This window comes from Brachyistius frenatus, unplaced genomic scaffold (assembly GCF_029030835.1).
Source record: "Brachyistius frenatus isolate BFR_SWC_R1_liver_20210118 unplaced genomic scaffold, ASM2903083v1 Contig_244, whole genome shotgun sequence".
Taxonomy (NCBI): Eukaryota; Metazoa; Chordata; class Actinopteri; family Embiotocidae; genus Brachyistius; species Brachyistius frenatus.
Window position 1 is genome coordinate 467,501 of NW_027210843.1, and position 20,000 is coordinate 487,500.

Here is a 20,000-nt window from a genome sequence, read left to right on the forward strand (position 1 = left end):
CAATCTGGAATAAACCCTGAATGTGTGGAAGCACATTACTGCTAATTATATATAAGTACTTTATATATTTACAGTATGTTATAGTACACGGTAGATCAGTGGTATTAAGTGTGTACTTTATATATTTACAGTATGTTGTAGTACACGGTAGATCAGTGGTATTAAGTGTGTACTTTATATATTTACAGTATGTTGTAGTACACGGTAGATCAGTGGTACTAAGTGTGTACTTTATATATTTACAGTATGTTGTAGTACACGGTAGATCAGTGGTATTAAGTGCGTACTTTATATATTTACAGTATGTTGTAGTACACGGTAGATCAGTGATATTAAGTGCGTACTTTATATATTTACAGTATGTTATAGTACACGGTAGATCAGTGGTATTAAGTGTGTACTTTATATATTTACAGTATGTTGTAGTACACGGTAGATCAGTGGTACTAAGTGTGTACTTTATATATTTACAGTATGTTGTAGTACACGGTAGATCAGTGGTACTAAGTGTGTACTTTATATATTTACAGTATGTTATAGTACACGGTAGATCAGTGGTACTAAGTGTGTACTTTATATATTTACAGTATGTTATAGTACACGGTAGATCAGTGGTATTAAGTGCGTACTTTATATATTTACAGTATGTTGTAGTACACGGTAGATCAGTGGTATTAAGTGCGTACTTTATATATTTACAGTATGTTGTAGTACACGGTAGATCAGTGATATTAAGTGCGTACTTTATATATTTATATATTCAGTGATATTAAGTGCGTACTTTATATATTTACAGTATGTTATAGTACACGGTAGATCAGTGGTATTAAGTGTGTACTTTATATATTTACAGTATGTTGTAGTACACGATAGATCAGTGGTACTAAGTGTGTACTTTATATATTTACAGTATGTTGTAGTACACGGTAGATCAGTGGTATTAAGTGTGTACTTTATATATTTACAGTATGTTGTAGTACACGGTAGATCAGTGGTACTAAGTGTGTACTTTATATATTTACAGTATGTTATAGTACACGGTAGATCAGTGGTATTAAGTGTGTACTTTATATATTTACAGTATGTTATAGTACACGGTAGATCAGTGGTATTAAGTGTGTACTTTATATATTTACAGTATGTTATAGTACACGGTAGATCAGTGGTATTAAGTGTGTACTTTATATATTTACAGTATGTTGTAGTACACGGTAGATCAGTGGTATTAAGTGTGTACTTTATATATTTACAGTATGTTATAGTACACGGTAGATCAGTGGTATTAAGTGTGTACTTTATATATTTACAGTATGTTATAGTACACGGTAGATCAGTGGTATTAAGTGTGTACTTTATATATTTACAGTATGTTATAGTACACGGTAGATCAGTGGTATTAAGTGTGTACTTTATATATTTACAGTATGTTATAGTACACGGTAGATCAGTGGTATTAAGTGTGTACTTTATATATTTACAGTATGTTATAGTACACGGTAGATCAGTGGTATTAAGTGTGTACTTTATATATTTACAGTATGTTATAGTACACGGTAGATCAGTGGTATTAAGTGTGTACTTTATATATTTACAGTATGTTATAGTACACGGTAGATCAGTGGTATTAAGTGTGTACTTTATATATTTACAGTATGTTATAGTACACGGTAGATCAGTGGTATTAAGTGTGTACTTTATATATTTACAGTATGTTATAGTACACGGTAGATCAGTGGTATTAAGTGTGTACTTTATATATTTACAGTATGTTATAGTACACGGTAGATCAGTGGTATTAAGTGTGTACTTTATATATTTACAGTATGTTATAGTACACGGTAGATCAGTGGTATTAAGTGTGTACTTTATATATTTACAGTATGTTATAGTACACGGTAGATCAGTGGTATTAAGTGTGTACTTTATATATTTACAGTATGTTATAGTACACGGTAGATCAGTGGTATTAAGTGTGTACTTTATATATTTACAGTATGTTATAGTACACGGTAGATCAGTGGTATTAAGTGTGTACTTTATATATTTACAGTATGTTATAGTACACGGTAGATCAGTGGTATTAAGTGTGTACTTTATATATTTACAGTATGTTATAGTACACGGTAGATCAGTGGTATTAAGTGTGTACTTTATATATATATTAGTACACGGTAGATCAGTGGTATAAGTGTGTACACAGTATGTTATAGTAGATCAGTGGTATTAAGTGTGTACTTTATATATTTACAGTATGTTATAGTACACGGTAGATCAGTGGTATTAACAGTATGTTATAGTACACGGTAGATTATATATGTGTACAGTATGTTATAGTACACGGTAGATCAGTGGTATTAAGTGTGTACTTTATATATTTACAGTATGTTATAGTACACGGTAGATCAGTGGTATTAAGTGTGTACTTTATATATTTACAGTATGTTATAGTACACGGTAGATCAGTGGTATTAAGTGTCGGCCCAGCCGCCTCGCGCCGTCCTGCCCCTTTAAGAAGCCGTTGAGGTCATCTGACTGGCGCTTCGATGACGACATGCTTGTATTTTTATCGCGGTGACCTCATCTCTTATGGCAGCAGCAGGACTTCAGCAGGACTTCAGCAGGACTTCACCGACCGAGTCCCGCTCCGCTGCCTTCGGCTCCGACTTCACGGCTCCTGCCTTCTCCCGTACCGCCGTCCTCCCGGTTCTTCCCGCCACAGGCCGCCGGGGAAGCCGCCGGGACGGTGGAGCCGCCGGCCGGACTCTGACGTCGAGTTTTCACACGGTGAGTTTACCGACATTTGTCGTTGGAGGTTGAAGCGGCGGCGGGTAAAGTTCCGTTAACGGCGGCCTAAAGTTAAAGTTTGGTCCGGTGAGGCCGATGGAAACACCGAGAGGGAGGCTTCAAACGGAGCCGGGAAACGAAGCTTTCGGTCGGGTTTGAAACGAGTCGGTCAGTCGGTCGAAACACAAAATGTCAGAGGAGCGCGAGCTCACGTTAAAAAGCAGCTACGTAACTTCTGAAAATGTCGCCCGGATTCATCCCGGAGCTCCTCCAAGTCCTCCGGTACCGTTAAACCCTCGGTGGACGCCGTTCACACGGTTCTTCACTACCTGACAGTAAAGTTCTAACTTTAATCTCCTTTAAATTAAACTGAACCTCCTAAAACTTTAACACGGATTATTATTAAAACTGAAAACGTCTCAAAGTGATTTAAACTCATGTTTCACTCTAAAACACTTTTTATATTCTGTTCACACGTTTTTATTACCTGACAGTAAAGTTATTTCTTATTCTTCCATTATTCTTCCCATAAATAAAGACTTAAACTTTTAAAGGGTGAATTATTATTATTATTACATTTGAAAACGTCTAAAACGGATTATTTACATTTAAATACTCCATAAAAACTGTTCAGAAAACTTTTTATGTGCTGACGTCAAAGTTTTAACTTTCACTTCCATTAACTTCCCCTTAAATAAAGACAGACTTCCTCAGAAATACAGATTAAATGTTCATGTCCCTGTGAGTGCTTCCTCAAACCTTTTGAATGGATTATTATTTCTTCAATTTTTTGAAAACACCTTAAACAAACTCCTTAATTTCAAGTCGAGTTATAAAGTTGAACTAATAACATGAATGTCAAAAGAAACTCAAACATAAACATCTGAACATGTCTAAAACTTGATTATAACTCATTTTATAGTTAAATACTCAGTTAATATTGTTGACACACGTTTTTATCAGCTGATCAGTTATAACTTTTATTTACATAATTGTCACCTCAGATAAATGAACTTCCTTAAAAACAAAGTTTAAAGGACATTTACATGAATCACTTCCTAAACAACAACAAACTTCCTTAAACTTTTTGGACTATTACATTAATATTTAGACTTTAAAAAAAACAGCAGCTATAACTAATAACACAAACGTTAGAAGAAACTTCTTAAATTGAAATACACATTAAATACTGTTGACACACCTTTTCATCACATTAACATCGTTTTTCTTTCCCATTAATCTTCCCTAAAATAAAACCAAACATCTTTCAATATAAAAAAAATATCCTTAAAGTTAAAGCTGTTTTTAAAAATTCACGTTACTTTAACTAAACATTAAAAAACTCCTCAGTTTATACAACCGTTCGTTTATTCAATCTTCTATTTTCTGACATCAAAGTTTCACATTAAATTTACTTTAATTTTTAAGACAAACTTCTCTTCAGGAGTTTAAAAATATTTGTATTATTTTTCTCAGTTAAATGTTAAATGTCAGTAAACTGGATATTTTTTAAACTGTCAAAACAAATTGATGAATATTTTTCTTACTTTTCTGACTTTTAAAGACGTTCGATTGATTATACTTCATGATTCTTACTGCAATTATCGGCCTTAATAAACACTTAATGTTTCAAAGATTTTAAAATATATTAAATAAATAAACAGAAAAGTTTTATAAAAAATGTCCCCTCCGCGTTCCCCTTAACCTTCCCCTCCGCGTTTCCCTTCGCGTTCCCCTCCGCGTTCCCCTTAACGTTCCCCTCCGCGTTCCCCTCAACGTTCCCCTCCGCGTTCCCCTCCACGTTCTCCTTAACGTTCCCCTCCGCGTTCACCTCAACGTTCCCCTCCACGTTCCCCTCAACGTTCCCCTTAACGTTCTCCTCCGCGTTCCTCTCCGCGTTCCCCTCCGCGTTCCCCTCAATGTTCCCCTCCGCGTTCCCCTCCACGTTCCCCTCAACGTTCCCCTCCGTGTTCCCCTCCACGTTCCCCTCAACGTTCCCCTTAACGTTCCCCTCCGCGTTCCCCTCAATGTTCCCCTCCGCGTTCCCCTCAACATCCCCCTCCGCGTTCCCCTTCGCGTTCCCCTCAACGTTCCCCTCAGCGTTCCCCTCCGCGTTCCCCTTCGCGTTCCCCTCAACGTTCCCCTCCGCGTTCCCCTCAATGTTCCCCTCCGCGTTCCCCTTAACGTTCCCCCTAACGTTCCCCTCCGCGTTCCCTCCACGTTCCCCTTAACGTTCCCCTCCGCGTTCCCTCCACGTTCCCCTCCACGTTCCCCTTAACGTTGCCCTCCGCGTTCCCCTTCGCGTTCCCCTCCGCGTTCCCCTTAACGTTCCCCTCCGCGTTCCCCTTAACGTTCCCCTCCGCGTTCCCCTTCGCGTTCCCCTCCGCGTTCCCCTCCGCGTTCCCCTCAATGTTCCCCTCCGCGTTCCCCTTCACGTTCCCCTCAACGTTCCCCTTAACGTTCCCCTTAACGTTCCCCTTAACGTCCCCTCCCCTCTTAACGTTCCCCTCCACGTTCCCCTCCACGTTCCCCTTAACGTTCCCCTCCGCGTTCCCCTCCGCGTTCCCCTCCGCGTTCCCCTCCGCGTTCCAGCGTTCCCCTCCGCGTTCCCCTTAACGTTCCCCGCGTTCCCCCCTCCGCGTTCCCCTTAACGTTCCCCTCAACGTTCCCCTCCGCGTTCCCCTTAACGTTCCCCTTAACGTTCCCCTCCGCGTTCCCCTTAACGTTCCCCTCCGCGTTCCCTCCACGTTCCCCTCCACGTTCCCCTTAACGTTCCCCTCCGCGTTCCCCTCCACGTTCCCCTCCGCGTTCCCCTCAACGTTCCCCTCCGCGTTCCCCTCCGCGTTCCCCTCCGCGTTCCCCTCCGCGTTCCCCTTAACGTTCCCCTCAACGTTCCCCTTCGCGTTCCCCTTCGCGTTCCCCTTAGCGTTCCCCTTAGCGTTCCCCTTCGCGTTCCCCTCTGCGTTCCCCTCAACGTTCCCCTCAACGTTCCCCTTCGCGTTCCCCTCAACGTTCCCCTTAGCGTTCCCCTTCGCGTTCCCCTCAACGTTCCCCTTAGCGTTCCCCTTCGCGTTCCCCTCTGCGTTCCCCTCAACGTTCCCCTCCGCGTTCCCTCCACGTTCCCCTTAACGTTCCCCTCCGCGTTCCCTCCACGTTCCCCTCCACGTTCCCCTTAGCGTTCCCCTTCGCGTTCCCCTCTGCGTTCCCCTCAACGTTCCCCTTCGCGTTCCCCTTAGCGTTCCCCTCCGCGTTCCCCTCCACGTTCCCCTTACCGTTCCCCTAACGTTCCCCTCCGCGTTCCCCTCCGCGTTCCCCTCCACGTTCCCCTTAACGTTCCCCTCCACGTTCCCCTCCACGTTCCCCTTAACGTTCCCCTCCACGTTCCCCTTAACGTTCCCCTCCGCGTTCCCCTCCGCGTTCCCCTCCACGTTCCCCTTAACGTTCCCCTCCTCGTTCCCCTCCGCGTTCCCCTCCACGTTCCCCTTAACGTTCCCCTCCACGTTCCCCTTTAGCTGCTGAACCTGAAGCCGACTTCACGTCGTGAATCAGCTGAAGTTTGAAGTTTGAACCGAATCTGATGTTTTTTTCTGTTTGTGTTTCAGAGTTCAAAGTTCATCATGAAGACGAGGATGAAGGTGCAGTGATGTCATCAGGAGGAAGGACGCCTGCTGTGGAGTGAATAAGCCCCGCCCCCTCACACAAACACACTTAAGACTGAACACACACACAGATAGTTAGTGGGGGTTAGCCCCCCCATCTCGTTGCTAAGCTCCATCAGGATGACATCACACCCGGCCGACAACATGCAGCTCTTCGTCGTCTGAGGTCTTCGTCAGGCTGAGCCGGACCACCGGCCGGGACGTCTGGACGTCTGGACGGGACGAGGGGGGCGAGGACTACGATCAGGGAGGGAGGGGGTGGGGTGGGGGGGTGGGGGGTGGGGGGGGGAGGTGAGACATGTCCGTGCGTTCGGGGTCCCGGTCCGGACCCGGGGTGCCGAGGCCCGGCGCGGTGCAGTCCATCGGACCCGAGGCGCTGGTGGTCCTGCTGGAGGGCGGGCTGGACCGGGTGGTCCTCATCGACAGCCGGCCCTTCGTGGACTTTAACTCCTCCCACATCCTGGAGGCCGTCAACGTCAACTGCTCCAAACTCATGAAGAGGAGGCTGCAGCAGGACAAGGTCCAGATCACAGAGCTGCTGCAGCACTCGGCCAAGAAGAAGGTAAAGGGGGTGGCGGGGGGGGGGGGGGGCACTTTAATAGACGTTGATCATTGTGTGTTTTAGTTGGAGCTGCAGGGAGATCAGGAAGTGGTCGTCTACGACCAGAACTCTTCAGAACCGACCGCTCTGAGCTCGGACTCCTTCCTCAGCGTCCTGCTGCTCAAACTGGAGAAGAGCTTCCCCTCCGTTCACCTGCTCTCAGGTTAGTCCCGCCCACCTCCACTAATCTGGAGTCAAACTATTTCTGATAATCAATAAACTGTCAGAGATTTAAATTAAAGGAGTTTAAAACTGAATTATTTTTTTTCATGAGTGACAGCAGCACTTTATCAATCATGAAGTGGGCGGAGTTTAAACAATGAAACAGGAAGTTGTTCAGGTCCTGAAATAAAACAACCTGCTGAATCTTAATATCGTCAGACAGGATCCAGCTGCTGCTTTTCAAAATAAAAGGGTTGTATATCTTGTTACAGATCAACAACTGATCATATTGTTGATCAGTTTAAATGAGATATTATAACATGAGTCCTTCCTCCCTCTGAGGCTCACTTTATGTAATCATGATGATGTAATGCTGCTCTGAAGCTCCGCCTTCATTGTAAAAAAAAGGTTTACACAGTGGCTCCCAAACTTTAAAGGGAAGTTCTGCTTCATCAGTTCAGTCTTTTTAAAACATCAGAAACACAAACAAACTCCACAAAAATATACTGAAGGAAAAGTTTTATCTGAAAATATTTATGAAAGCATTAAAAAAGTTGGATTTAACTGCTGCAGTTATTTAAAGTGGTGTTAATCTGAACTGTTAATCTGAGATTATCACGTCCTGTCAGAACCTCGTCCTGTTCTCATTTTTGATGATGTTTTCCAAATGAATAAATGAATAAAGCGCTCCACTTCCTGTGGTCCAGGTGGGTTCTGCGGGTTCTCCCACCTGTTCCCCGGTCTGTGTGAGGGGAAGTCCCTCCTGGTTCCCTCCTGCATCTCTCAGCCCTGTCTGCCCGTCACCGCCGTCGGGCCGACTCGCATCCTGCCTCACCTGTACCTGGGCTGCCAGCGGGACGTCCTCAACAAGGTGACCCAACAGAACCTCTTCTGTTCTAGTTTAACACTCAACCTGATTAATGATCAGAAAACACCTGTAGACCCTTCAGTTTATGTTTATTCTCACCTCCTGTCACCTGATCCCCATCTCCTCCCTGATTGGACGCTGCAGGATCTGATGCAGCAGAACGACATCGTCTACGTCCTGAACGCCAGCAACACCTGCCCCAAACCGGACTTCATCCACGACTCGCACTTCCTCCGCGTTCCCGTCAACGACTCGTTCTGCGAGAAGATCCTGCCCTGGCTGGACCGCTCGGTGGAGTTCATAGGTCAGCGCTGACTCCGCCCCCTCGCGCTAAGGTCAGCTTTTAAAAAGCAGCTCGGCGCCGTCTGAACTCTGCATTTCTGTTTCAGAGAAGGCCAAAGCGACCAACAGCCGGGTTCTGGTCCACTGCCTGGCAGGAATCTCCCGCTCCGCCACCATCGCCATCGCCTACATCATGAAGAGGATGGACATGTCTTTGGACGAGGCCTACAGGTACTCCACCCGCTACTGACTCCACCCTCTGCTGACCCCGCCCTCAACTGAGTCCACCCCTACTGACCCCGCCCCCTTTTTGTCATCTCCAGGTTCGTGAAGGAGAAGCGTCCGACCATCTCTCCCAACTTCAACTTCCTCGGTCAGCTGCTGGACTTTGAGAAGAAGATCAAGAGTCCGGAGACCAAACTGAAGCTCCTCCCCCACCCGGAGCCCGGCGCTGACCCGGTGGGTCTGGAGGACCCGGAGGCCGCGGTCCGCCTGGAGGCCCCCGGTGACCCCGCCCTGCCGGAGCCCCTCAAGCTGCCCTGCCTCTTAGCCGACGCCCCCGAGGAGCGTCTGCTGGCGCTGAGCGGCCTGCAGCTGGCCGACGGGCCGGAGGACAGCGCCCGGCTGAAGCGCTCCTTCTCATTGGACATCAAGTCGTACGGCGAGCCGGGCGGTAGCTCCGCCCACCGAGTGTTCGCCCCTCACGCCGGCTCGGACGCCGCCGACTTCTACAAAACGTCGTCCTTCAAGGAGACGACCAGTAAACCGTGTCAGTTCTCTCCGGTGGAGGAGGTGTCGGAGCAGTCCACCCCGGAGCAGAGTCCCGACAAGGAGGAGGCCGAGGCCCCGCCCCCGCAGCGAGGGCCGCCGCCGGCCCCCGCCGCCTTCACCAAACCTCCCTCCGCCGCCCCCACCTGCTCCCACCAGCTGCACCGCAGCGGCAGCATGGAGGACAGCGCCACCAGCTTCCTGTTCGGGCTCTCCCGCAGCCAGCAGCAGCTGGCCCGACCGGGGGGCGGAGCCTTGAAGGGCGGAGCCTTGAAGGGCTGGCACTCCGACATCCTGCTGGGTCCCGTCACCGTCTCCACCTCCTCTCTGGCCGGCGGCTGGTACCTCTCCTCCGAGTCCACGCGCTTCTACTCCACCTCGGCCATCCTCAGCGGCGGCGGCTTCGCGGCGTTCGGCTGCCACGGCCTGGAGGCGGTGCGGCGCCGCAGCCGGCAGCGAACCGGCGACCGCGGCGACTCCCGGCGGAGCTGGCACGAAGAGAGCAGCTTCGAGAAGCAGCTGAAGCGCCGCAGCTGCCAGATGGAGTTCGGAGACGAGATGACGGACGGCCGGGAGGAGATGGGGAAGGTGGGCAGCCAGTCCAGCTTCTCCGGCAGCATGGAGGTCATCCAGGTGTCCTGAGGCCAGCCGGAACGGACCGGACCGGGACAACAGTCGGACCGCAGCTGCACCGACACCAGAACAGAAACACTTCCGGCTGCCTCACAGGTGGTCGAGGAAACGCAACACATGAACCACCTGGAACTGATCCAAAAAAAACAACGGTCGAGTTCTGATCCAACTCAGTTACAGAACTTCAGATTCAGATCAAAATCAGCAGAATAAATGAAATAAAATCAGGAAACTGAAAGTAGAAAACAAATTAAACTCAACAATCAATAAATCAAACGGTTCAAATAATAGAGGTTTATTTCTGTTCCCTGATTGGAGCAGTAGTTCAACATACGACCACCAGAGGGCGCCGCTCTCCTCAGAATATATCACAATAAAGCTAAAGATCACGAGAAGATGTTTTAGAGATGAAATAACGAACTGATTGATGAGGAAACTGAAGTTTTGCAGCGAACGTTTGGACTCAAACCATCCGATCGAATAACGGAAGCTGCCGATCGATCGTCTCGGTGGCCCCTCCCTCTCCTCTCTGAGCTGCAGCGGCCAATCAGAGGAGAGCGTGACCTCACCTGTCCGAGGTGGACGGACAGAGACTGACGGACTGACGGGTGATCTGACTGCTGGAGGTCGGATCAGTTGATTGTCTGTAAAACAGAAATAAAAGAGTTTTGAGTTTTATTTTGGCGGTGTGTTTGTTGGAGACGTTTCTCTTCCTCTGCAGGTACGAATTCACCTGTCGCCAGGTTGATCAGTAACTTCCTGTTGACCTCAGGTCAACAGGAAGTTTCCAGCGAGTCAGCAGCTTCAGTGAAACTTTCTTCATTAAAATTTTATTCTGTCCAGCCCGTTCATATCAGTGGGCGGGGCTAAACTGCACAAAACATGACGGACCTGAACGATCTTCAGGGGAGTTTCAGGTAGAAGCAGGTGTTTGAAGAGTGCACAGCGCCCCCTGTCTGCAGTGCATCATGGGTAATCAGACAAACATCACTGGATCACTGACACTGAAGGAAACTTAAAATCAGACAGATTCTCAGGCAGCTTCTGAACTTAAAAAGAATCAATTGTATAAATACAAACATTATATAAGTATAGAATTGTGACATTGCTCTTTAACAGGAAATTCAACTGAACAAAAATCAATTGTTGATTCTTAATTTTTATTTTGTTACTTTTTCTTAAATATATGTATAATTGTTATTATTATTACTCCTTATTTAATTTATTCTTTATTATTTTTATTGTTATATTTATTATCATTATTGCTTGCCATTATTATTTCTTTTGTTATTATCACTTTTTCTATCATCATCATTATTATTTTCATTTATTGTGTTTATTATTATTATTAAGGTTATGAACCTTCAGAAAACGTCACTTGTTGCAGCTTTCCTTGGATACTGAAGGGGGCGTGGTCACTGCAGACCCGGCCTGCCTGCCAGTCGGTGCTCGGGCTTCACTTCTCCCTCTAAGCAGGCTGCTGCTGCTGCTTTTAAACACCATCCAAAGTGTGTAGTTGGAAACGAGCCGCGAGGAGCTCCTGCAGCCGAACAGGAGGTCAGTCTGCCGGATCCACAGCACCGGGAGGAGTCGGTGAAACCCGCCCGGACTGGACCGGAGCTGCACGCGCGGTTTTGTGCCATGTTTTTCTAACGAGAATCGGATTATTAAATGAAGCCACACCTGCAGGTAAATCCGTTTTAATCGTTATCATTCCCGCTTCAATTCCACCCGGGGACAAACACACCGGAACCGGAGGGACTCGTCAGGGAAGAACGAACCGATCCGGATCTGATCAGCAGATTCGGTCCAAAGCAGAAAATGTAAATTCAAACCGAAGGCAACTTGATCTGCCCTCCTGCTCTGCGGTCAGAGCACCGTTACACCAGACTCCATAGGAAAAATGACATAAAATTAAACGAACTTTTTTACAGACAAACACACACAAAGTTCACGGATTAATTGAAGCGCCGATATGACGTCATCGATCCGGCGTGAACCCACAACACAGAAACGTGTTGTGATCATTGAGATTAAACTTTGATCACCTCTCCCCCTGTACAGAGTGCCTTCTCGAAGAAATGAACGAGCAAGCAGTCTGAACCAAAAACAAGTTTTACCGATCCTTTTATTTAGCGTTCAGCTCCTCGTGGTGGATTTTTATTTACACCGAAATGACAAACACCTTAACAACAGTTTAACAACACGTTTACGATCGAATCCCGCCTTTATCCGGTCTGAGATCCAAGTTCCCCTTAAATCATAGGAATATTTAATGGAGTTTGGTACTGTGTGGGATGTGCCTTAAGGAAAGTGAAGTGCAGCTCCACGCGTCGTTTTGTGACTCTCGGTTTCTATATGAAATAATATGAAAAAAACGGAATGATTGTGAGTGACCGGCAGACCGGAGCCCAGCGGCGGCCGGTGAGCAGCAGCCCGTCAAGGCGTCGGTACCCGGTCGTGTGTCCGCGGCTCCCGGTGCCGCGGAGCCCCTTTTGTTTGTCTTGGCCTGAATGCTGCCGGTTGTCAGGCTGACACAGATAGCACGCATCCGTATTGTTCCAGCCGGGGTTACCGGAAGGTCTCCCGGTATTGTTCTACCGCAGCCGGTTTCTGCTCTGTTTGGTGGGAGATAACACACCTGGGTTAATGGGTCACGCGGAGCCTCGTGCTGTTTGCTGCAGATGCAGTGCGGGCAGGTAAACGGTTAACGGCAGCAGCTCGTCGGCTCTGCTCCGGTGACCCCGGCCAGTAACTGGCGCTGAGAGCAGAGTCGGTCTCAGGTTAGTTCACCTGGTCAGTCAGCTGATCAAAGTATCAGAACAGCCGACCGGTCACGTGAAGGTGTTTCCTGGTTTACCTGTGGAACCGGATGTGGTCTGTGATGAGGTCCATGTGTCATGTATGATTGTTAGACGGTTCACCTGCGTAGCTGAGAAGTCATTTTGCATCTTTTGGAAGTCACCTGCGTCTTTTTGTCGTCATCTTTATGTGCCTTTCGTTATGTCTCTAATTTTTAAACTCTTCATTTTTGTCTCTTTGAAGTCTCCCTCGTATCTTTGCCGTTGCTCCATGTCTCTTCCAAGTTTATTTTGGTCTCTTCCAAGTTTATTTGCGCATTTTTTGTTTTGTTTGCATTGTAATTGTGAAACTCTTTGTGTTTCTGTCTGTAGCTGATTGGACGGTCATGTCTGTGTTTTGATTGGCTGATGTTTAGTGACAGTTTATGTTAATGTTTCTTTGTTTTTCACTCTGACAAGTGTTTCTACTGTAGTGTCTTTGAGCTACAGTCAGTTTGTTGATGTTTCAGACAGAAGTCGTTGACTCTGTTGGCCGATGTCCGACTGTTGGCTGTGATGTCCGACTGTTGGCTGTGATGCCCGACTGTTGGACGATGTCCGACTGTTGGCTGTGATGTCCGACTGTTGGCTGTGATGCCCGACTGTTGGACGATGTCCGACTGTTGGCTGTGACGTCCGACTGTTGGTTGTGACGTCCAACTGTTGGCCGATGCCCGACTGTTGGCTGTGATGTCCGATTGTTGGCCGATGTCCGACTGTTGGCTGTGATGCCCGACTGTTGGACGATGTCCAACCGTTGGCCGACGTCCGACTGTTGGCCGTGACGTCCGACCATGGGACGACGTCCGACTGTTGGCCGTGACGTCCGACCATGGGACGACGTCCGACTGTTGGCCGTGACGTCCGACCGTGACGTCCGACTGTTGGCCGATGTCCGACTGTTGGCCGTGACGTCCGACTGTTGGTTGTGATGTCCGACGGTTGGCCGTGACGTCCGACTGTTGGCCGTGACGTCCGACTGTTGGCAGTGACGCCCGACTGTTGGTTGTGATGTCCGACTGTTGGCTGTGACGTCCGACTGTTGGCAGTGACGTCCGACTGTTGGCAGTGACGCCCGACTGTTGGCCGTGACGTCCGACTGTTGGCCGTGACGTCCGACTGTTGGCCGATGTCCGACTGTTGGCCGTGACGTCCGACTGTTGGCCGATGTCCGACTGTTGGCCGATGTCCGACTGTTGGCCGTGACGTCCGACTGTTGGTTGTGATGTCCGACGGTTGGCCGTGACGTCCGACTGTTGGCCGTGACGTCCGACTGTTGGCAGTGACGCCCGACTGTTGGTTGTGATGTCCGACTGTTGGCTGTGACGTCCGACTGTTGGCCGTGACGTCCGACTGTTGGCAGTGACGCCCGACTGTTGGCCGTGACGTCCGACTGTTGGCAGTGACGCCCGACTGTTGGCTGTGACGTCCGACTGTTGGCCGTGACGTCCGACTGTTGGCCGATGTCCGACTGTTCGGCGTGCTCGGCTACAGATGACTGATCCTCTTGTTGTACCTGTCAGGTGTTTTTTTTTCTGCAGGGTGTTTGCTGCAGGTCAAAGGTCGGCGGCTCTTAGAAAACGACATGCTGTGCGGCCGAGCGCTCGACGGACCTTTGATCTGAGCGGTTGTGTAATCGGAGCCGTGTTCAGTTTGCCGACTGATAGCGGAGGATTAGAGTCCTGGATCTGTTCTCCGTTGGTCTCCGTGGGAAACGTTCCTCCAGCTGTCGACCTCATGACAGCCCAACGACTATTTCTGGATGTTTCCAGCCCTGCGACTCGCTGCCTTTTAGTTTCACATGCTTTTTAAACGGAGCCGAGATATCTGGAGGGAAAACGGTTCGATCCCCTGGTGGTTGTTTGTTTGAACGTCTGGTCTGACGTCATATTAGAAGAAATAAATCAATTAAATCTGGTTTTAATCACAAAGCTTCATATTATTGATTATTTCATCAGGTGTTTTATGAAATGTGAAATCGGAGGGAAAGATGATGTTGCTGTTATCAGGTGTCTCCCGGTCATCCGCCCTGTTTGTTTGTTTGTGTGTGTGTGTGTGTGTGTGTGTGTGTGTGGTTGCCGTGACAACGGTGTGATGTAACCGTACCTGCCAGGTGTTGCCGTGATCTGCCGGAGGATCCCATGTAGGATTATGGGATTGAAAGGAGAAACTGGGGCCGATCAGGAGTCGAGTTTCTCACGCTGTCCGCTGCAGTTTGATTTTTTAGGTTAATGAGGAGGCGGAGCTTCGTCAACGCACCTGTTCTACCTCAGACCTGAACAGAAACGGGCGTTATTCATCATAAATATCAGAAACATGCTCGATCTGTTTTCACCAGAAACTCAATGAAGAAATCCGTTTAATCAGAAATACATTTTTGAAATCAAAAATGCCAAAAATTAAATGTCAGATGGGAAAAGTTGCTGTTTTCAGTTTTTAATGACAGAAAAGAAAAACAGTTTGTTGACATCATGTTATTAACAACTGCTGCGCAAATTTTTTGGGGATTATTTTCACGCACATTTTAACATTTATATGAGAAGATCAAATCAGATCATTGAGTTTGTATTAAAACAAGACAACAGGATGAAGCGTGTGTGTGTGTGTGTGTGTGTGTGTGTGTGTGTGTGTGTGTGTGTGTGTGTGTGTGTGTGTGTGTGTGTGTGCGAGAGAGATCCTGGTCACATGACTGTTTTTTTTAAGCGCGGAGCAGACGGACTGTTAATCCTCCAACAGAAGATGTTTCATTCGGCAGCTCAGATGTTGTGTGAACTTCCTGTTGTCAGTTTAACTTCCTGTTGTCATTATAACTTCCTGTCTGCGTCACTGCTCGCTGACGACTTCCTGTTGAAACGTGAGCTGTTAGACTTCAGCTTTGATTGATTTTGATTGATTGCAGATGATCAACTGTCAGTCGAAAGTGAAGAAGAGTTTAAAGGAAACGGCTTTTATTCTGAAATTTATTCATAACATCTGGGGGAACCAGATGGTGTTCAATCACTTTTAATCAATCTGGCTTTCAAAGTCTGGATCAACAAGGATCAGAACTTCAAATCTGGATCATTAAAGGCTTTTATTTTGACGGGTCATATATATATATATATATATAGCTATAATATTGGGATAAATTTAGACAATAAAAATGTAAAGTTTGACCAGAAATCTTAGAAATTATCGTCGGTGTAAAATATTGAAAATATAAGTTTTCCTGATCAGTTAGTTAATCAATAATAAAACCAGCAGAGGATTTAATTGATTACAATAATATATAAAAATAAAAGGAACAATATCGATGAAAAGTTAAATGTGACAAATAATAATACAAAATAAAAGTATTAATAATAATAATAATAATAATAATAATATTGATCACCGGACGGTTGAACTATAATCAGGTCGTTCTGACGTGTTGAGCAGATCTCAGTCAGGTCAGGGTTTCCTCAAGCCCTGCCCCTGCCCCTCCCCCCACCTGTCCGTCACTAATTAGAGGCTTAGACCGTCAATCCCGGACGACGTCGAGGTCCTGCAGAGATCCTCGTTAATCCGCCACACATGTTCTTCTGTTCAGACGTAGACGCGTTGGTTCTGACCGACTCACCTGGACGACGGACAGGTGAGTTCGTTCGCCTTTGTATCGACGCTCACCGTGTTCACCCGGACGAGTCGTGTTAAAACACTCGGCTGGACTTCATTAGGAACACCTGCGTCTTCGTTTGATCATCCGATCGGCGAATCAGGCGACAGCAGAGCGGACGCAGGTCGAGCTTCAAACGTTGATGTCCGAGATTCAAACTCGTTGTTGAGAGATGTCAGAGGTCAGAGGCTAGGCCCCGGTTTCAGGCTTGGTTTGGGACTGTTATTAGACTGGTTCTGGCCTGGTTCCGGGAGTGGCTAAAGACTTGTACGTCCCATTCTTGTAGACGCAGACCCCATCGCGTGTTTTTCACAACGTAAATGTTTAACGATAAAAACAGCTGTTGATTCATGTTCAAAAACCAAACTGTGACGAGAAAATCATCAAATCTGAGAAGCTAAATTCCTCCGTTTGATAAAAGTTCCTCTTTTAATTGGACCGTGTTCATTTTCAGGAGGTTCTTATCTGGACGTTGAGCAGGTTTCCCAGAGAAGCGCTCGTCCTCCTCTGTGACCTCGCTGAGTTATTTCTGGTGTGAAGTCTGTAAACGGCTGTTTGGCCTCGTTCCGGCCGCGACTGCATCTGAACTGGATCTGTGTCGCTCGATGAGCACCGTCATGAAACCGTCGGCTCGCTTTCAGCTCATCAGAGGAAGGAGGAGGATCGATCGGGGGGTTGATAACGTAATCAAAACATGTTCAACTGCAAGTAGAAGTTCAGCAAAATGTAACAAAGAAGCATTTTAATGTCTAATTTATGTATAAAAAACAGCAGAAAATAACATGGAGTTCTGCAGCATTTTGTATAATTAATTTCAGGAATTTAATAGCTCTATAACTTTTAACTTTTCTGTTCAATCTGTCTGAAGAACACCAACGAACCAAACAAAGCTTCAGGTGATGCATTCAAATGTTCCGGTTAGTCGGAGTACTTCAGCAGGAAACAAATAAACAGGAATAAACTGGAGACGGACAGTTCAGAAGCTGCCTGAGAATCTGTCCGATTTTAAGTTTCCTTGAGCATCATAGTGACCTAATGATGTTTGTCTGATTACCCATGATGCTCTGCAAGCAGGAGCTGCTCACACTCAGTTCTGCTGCTGTTAAAGGGACAGTTGGTCTAAATGAGGATAAATACAGGTGGTACCCTGTAGTACCCTGTTATACCATGTAGTACTCTGTAGTACCCTGTTGTACCATGTAGTACTCTGTAGTACCCTGTTGTACCCTGTAGTACTCTGTTGTACCCTGTTATAACCCGTAGTACTCTGTTGGACCCTGTAGTACCCTGTAGTACTCTGTTGTACCCTGTAGTACCCTGTTGTACCCTGTAGTACTCTGTTGTACCCTGTTATAACCCGTAGTACTCTGTTGGACCCTGTAGTACCCTGTAGTACTCTGTTGTACCCTGTAGTACCCTGTAGTACTCTGTAGTACCCTGTAGTACCCTGTAGTACCCTGTAGTACTCTGTTGTACCTGTCCACCCTCCCACAGTGTGAACAGGACGCCACACTACAGTAATGAGGCCGTCTCTTTAGTTGCCACGGTGACCCTCTGAGCAGGAATGAAGACTTCAGCACTTTCAGGATTATTGTGGATTATTTTTAGCCTCCTCCTCCTCCTCCTCCTCCTCCTCCTCCTCCTCTCCTTGGTGCTGCAGGTGAAACGCTGCCGTTGGTTGAACAGACTGAAAGCAGGTCGGACGGAGAACTAAGCTGCATCTCAATTAATCACACTGACATCGACCATCAGCCTGCAGGGAAACTGCTAGCTTAGCTTAGCACAAAGAGTAGAACCAGGGGGAAACTGCTAGCTTAGCTTAGCACAAAGAGTAGAACCAGGGGCTAGCGTAGCGTAGCAGAGAGACTACTAGCATGTAGACGCTGCTAGCGTAGCGTAGCTCCGTATGTAGGTTACAGATGAACGAAGCGGCTCCCTGCTGAGCGGCGGCCTTGATGCTGTCAGAGAAGCAGACGACAGTTAATCAATCACACCGATCACATGATCGATACGACTGTTAAACCAAACGTTTCCACGGCGACGCTGGCTGCAGGGTTTACAACTTCACAGACTTTTAAACTGTTTGAGGTAAAATGGAAAAAAACAATCGAGTCGATGGTGACGAACGTACGGAGGACGATTAGTGCCAATAATTAAAACATGAAAAGATTAAACATGAAAACATGAAACTCTCTTTCTGGTTTAAAGTCAGGAAACAGGATCAGATCAAAGAATCACGTTTAAGTTTAAGTTTAAGTTTAAGTTTAAGGTCGTTGTTGAAAATAAAAGATAATTCAGGGAGGTCAAGTTTTAAAATCTTAATTCTGACTTTAATGTGATTTCAATGAAAACACTCAGCAGGACGTCCGGACAGACCGACCTGTTGGGGCGTGGTGTTTCCATAGCAACGGGGGAAATGCAGCAATCGGGGCGTTTCCTCCGTTTATTAGCTGATCAGAACCTGATCGGATCAATACATTAAAATAATATCATATTATTATCATGAGATTTGCTCCTTTTCCCTTTTTTCTTCTAAGTTTTTAGGACTTTAATATTTTAATATTTAACAGTTCAGAGTCTCATTCAGTCAAACAGAACAAACAGTTAATGAGTCAGAGGAGGAAGTTCAATAACAATAAAAGAACCACTTCCTCTTCACAATAAAAGAACCACTTCCTCTTCACAATAAAAGAACCACTTCCTCTTTCCTCCTTCAACGTGTCTGTCGCTTCGTTTCAACACCTGAACGTCCTCGTCTCTGAAATCAGCTGGTTTTGGTGATTCTTCTTTTCTGGTGCAGCAGACTTGAACATGATGGAGCCAGAAAACAGTTAGATGAACACCCTGCGTCTCTTCAGACCGAGACCTCTGACCTCTGACCTCTGACCTCTAGATCCGGACGGACACTCGCCTCCTTTCAGAACCACAGACAGTAAACAAAGATGGCCGACATTGTGTAAACATGAGAAATGTTCTGATGTCACTTACTGCCAGTGTGTGAAGATTATTCATCTTAATCCTGCTTTTAATTATTTAACATTAGAGGAAATAAAGTCTTATTAATGTTGAAGTTTTCTGTTGTTGTTTGAAAAACTTTATTCTGTGTTTAAATAAACTTTATTGGTAAAATGTGACTTGAAGCTGCAGCAGGAAGAAGATCTGAAATAAAAATAGACTCGATGAGAAGATTTAGACCGACGACGGTCTGAAGACGAGAAACGCTTCAAAGAACGTTTCACTGAAGAAGCTGCAGGACAACCGTGTGTGTGTGTAGTTGTGTATATTAGTGTGTGTGTGTGTAGTTGTGTATATTAGTGTGTGTGTGTGTAGTTGTGTATATTAGTGTGTGTGTGTGTAGTTGTGTATATTAGTGTGTGTGTGTGTAGTTGTGTATATTAGTGTGTGTGTAGTTGTGTATATTAGTGTGTGTGTGTGTAGTTGTGTATATTAGTGTGTGTGTGTGTAGTTGTGTATATTAGTGTGTGTGTGTAGTTGTGTATATTAGTGTGTGTGTGTGTAGTTGTGTATATTAGTGTGTGTGTGTGTGTAGTTGTGTATATTAGTGTGTGTGTGTGTTGTGTAGTGTGTGTGTGTGTAGTTGTGTATGTAGTGTGTGTGTAGTTGTGTATATTAGTGTGTGTGTGTGTGTGTGTAGTTGTGTATATTAGTGTGTGTGTGTGTGTGTAGTTGTGTATATTAGTGTGTGTGTGTGTAGTTGTGTATATTAGTGTGTGTGTGTGTAGTTGTGTATATTAGTGTGTGTGTGTGT

The 20,000-nt window shown here is 46.3% G+C and overlaps 2 protein-coding genes and 1 pseudogene across 5 annotated transcripts in view; all 3 read left to right on the forward strand.

The window, feature by feature from the left end:
• The first annotated feature begins 2,586 nt into the window (after positions 1-2,586).
• On the forward strand, positions 2,587-6,328 carry LOC138634037 (uncharacterized protein DKFZp434B061-like; annotated as a pseudogene).
• A 386-nt stretch (positions 6,329-6,714) lies between these two features.
• dusp16 (dual specificity phosphatase 16) lies at positions 6,715-10,435 on the forward strand. The gene is made up of 6 exons (XM_069720604.1): positions 6,715-7,005; positions 7,069-7,207; positions 7,914-8,077; positions 8,219-8,378; positions 8,464-8,587; positions 8,680-10,435. The coding sequence occupies exons 1-6, from the start codon at positions 6,742-6,744 to the stop codon at positions 9,764-9,766; spliced, it is 1,938 nt and encodes a 645-aa protein (XP_069576705.1). The 5' UTR covers positions 6,715-6,741; the 3' UTR covers positions 9,767-10,435.
• Positions 10,436-11,239: 804 nt separating this feature from the next.
• eps8a (EGFR pathway substrate 8a, signaling adaptor) overlaps positions 11,240-20,000 on the forward strand; it is a 32,000-nt gene continuing 23,239 nt past the window's right edge. For all 4 annotated transcript variants that reach the window (XM_069720609.1, XM_069720612.1, XM_069720610.1 and 1 more), the window contains exon 1: positions 11,240-11,446. The gene's annotated coding sequence lies outside the window, so the exon portion shown is untranslated. The remainder of the gene's footprint in view (positions 11,447-20,000) is intronic.

Excerpts from the sequence above, each read along its gene's own strand:
- dusp16 (XM_069720604.1), top strand. The coding sequence starts at position 6,742 with ATGTCCGTGCGTTCGGGGTCCCGGTCCGGACCCGGGGTGCCGAGGCCC. Across the intron at positions 8,078-8,218 it reads AGCGGGACGTCCTCAACAAG|GATCTGATGCAGCAGAACGA; the intron begins GTGACCCAACAG and ends TGGACGCTGCAG. Across the intron at positions 8,379-8,463 it reads CCGCTCGGTGGAGTTCATAG|AGAAGGCCAAAGCGACCAAC; the intron begins GTCAGCGCTGAC and ends TTTCTGTTTCAG.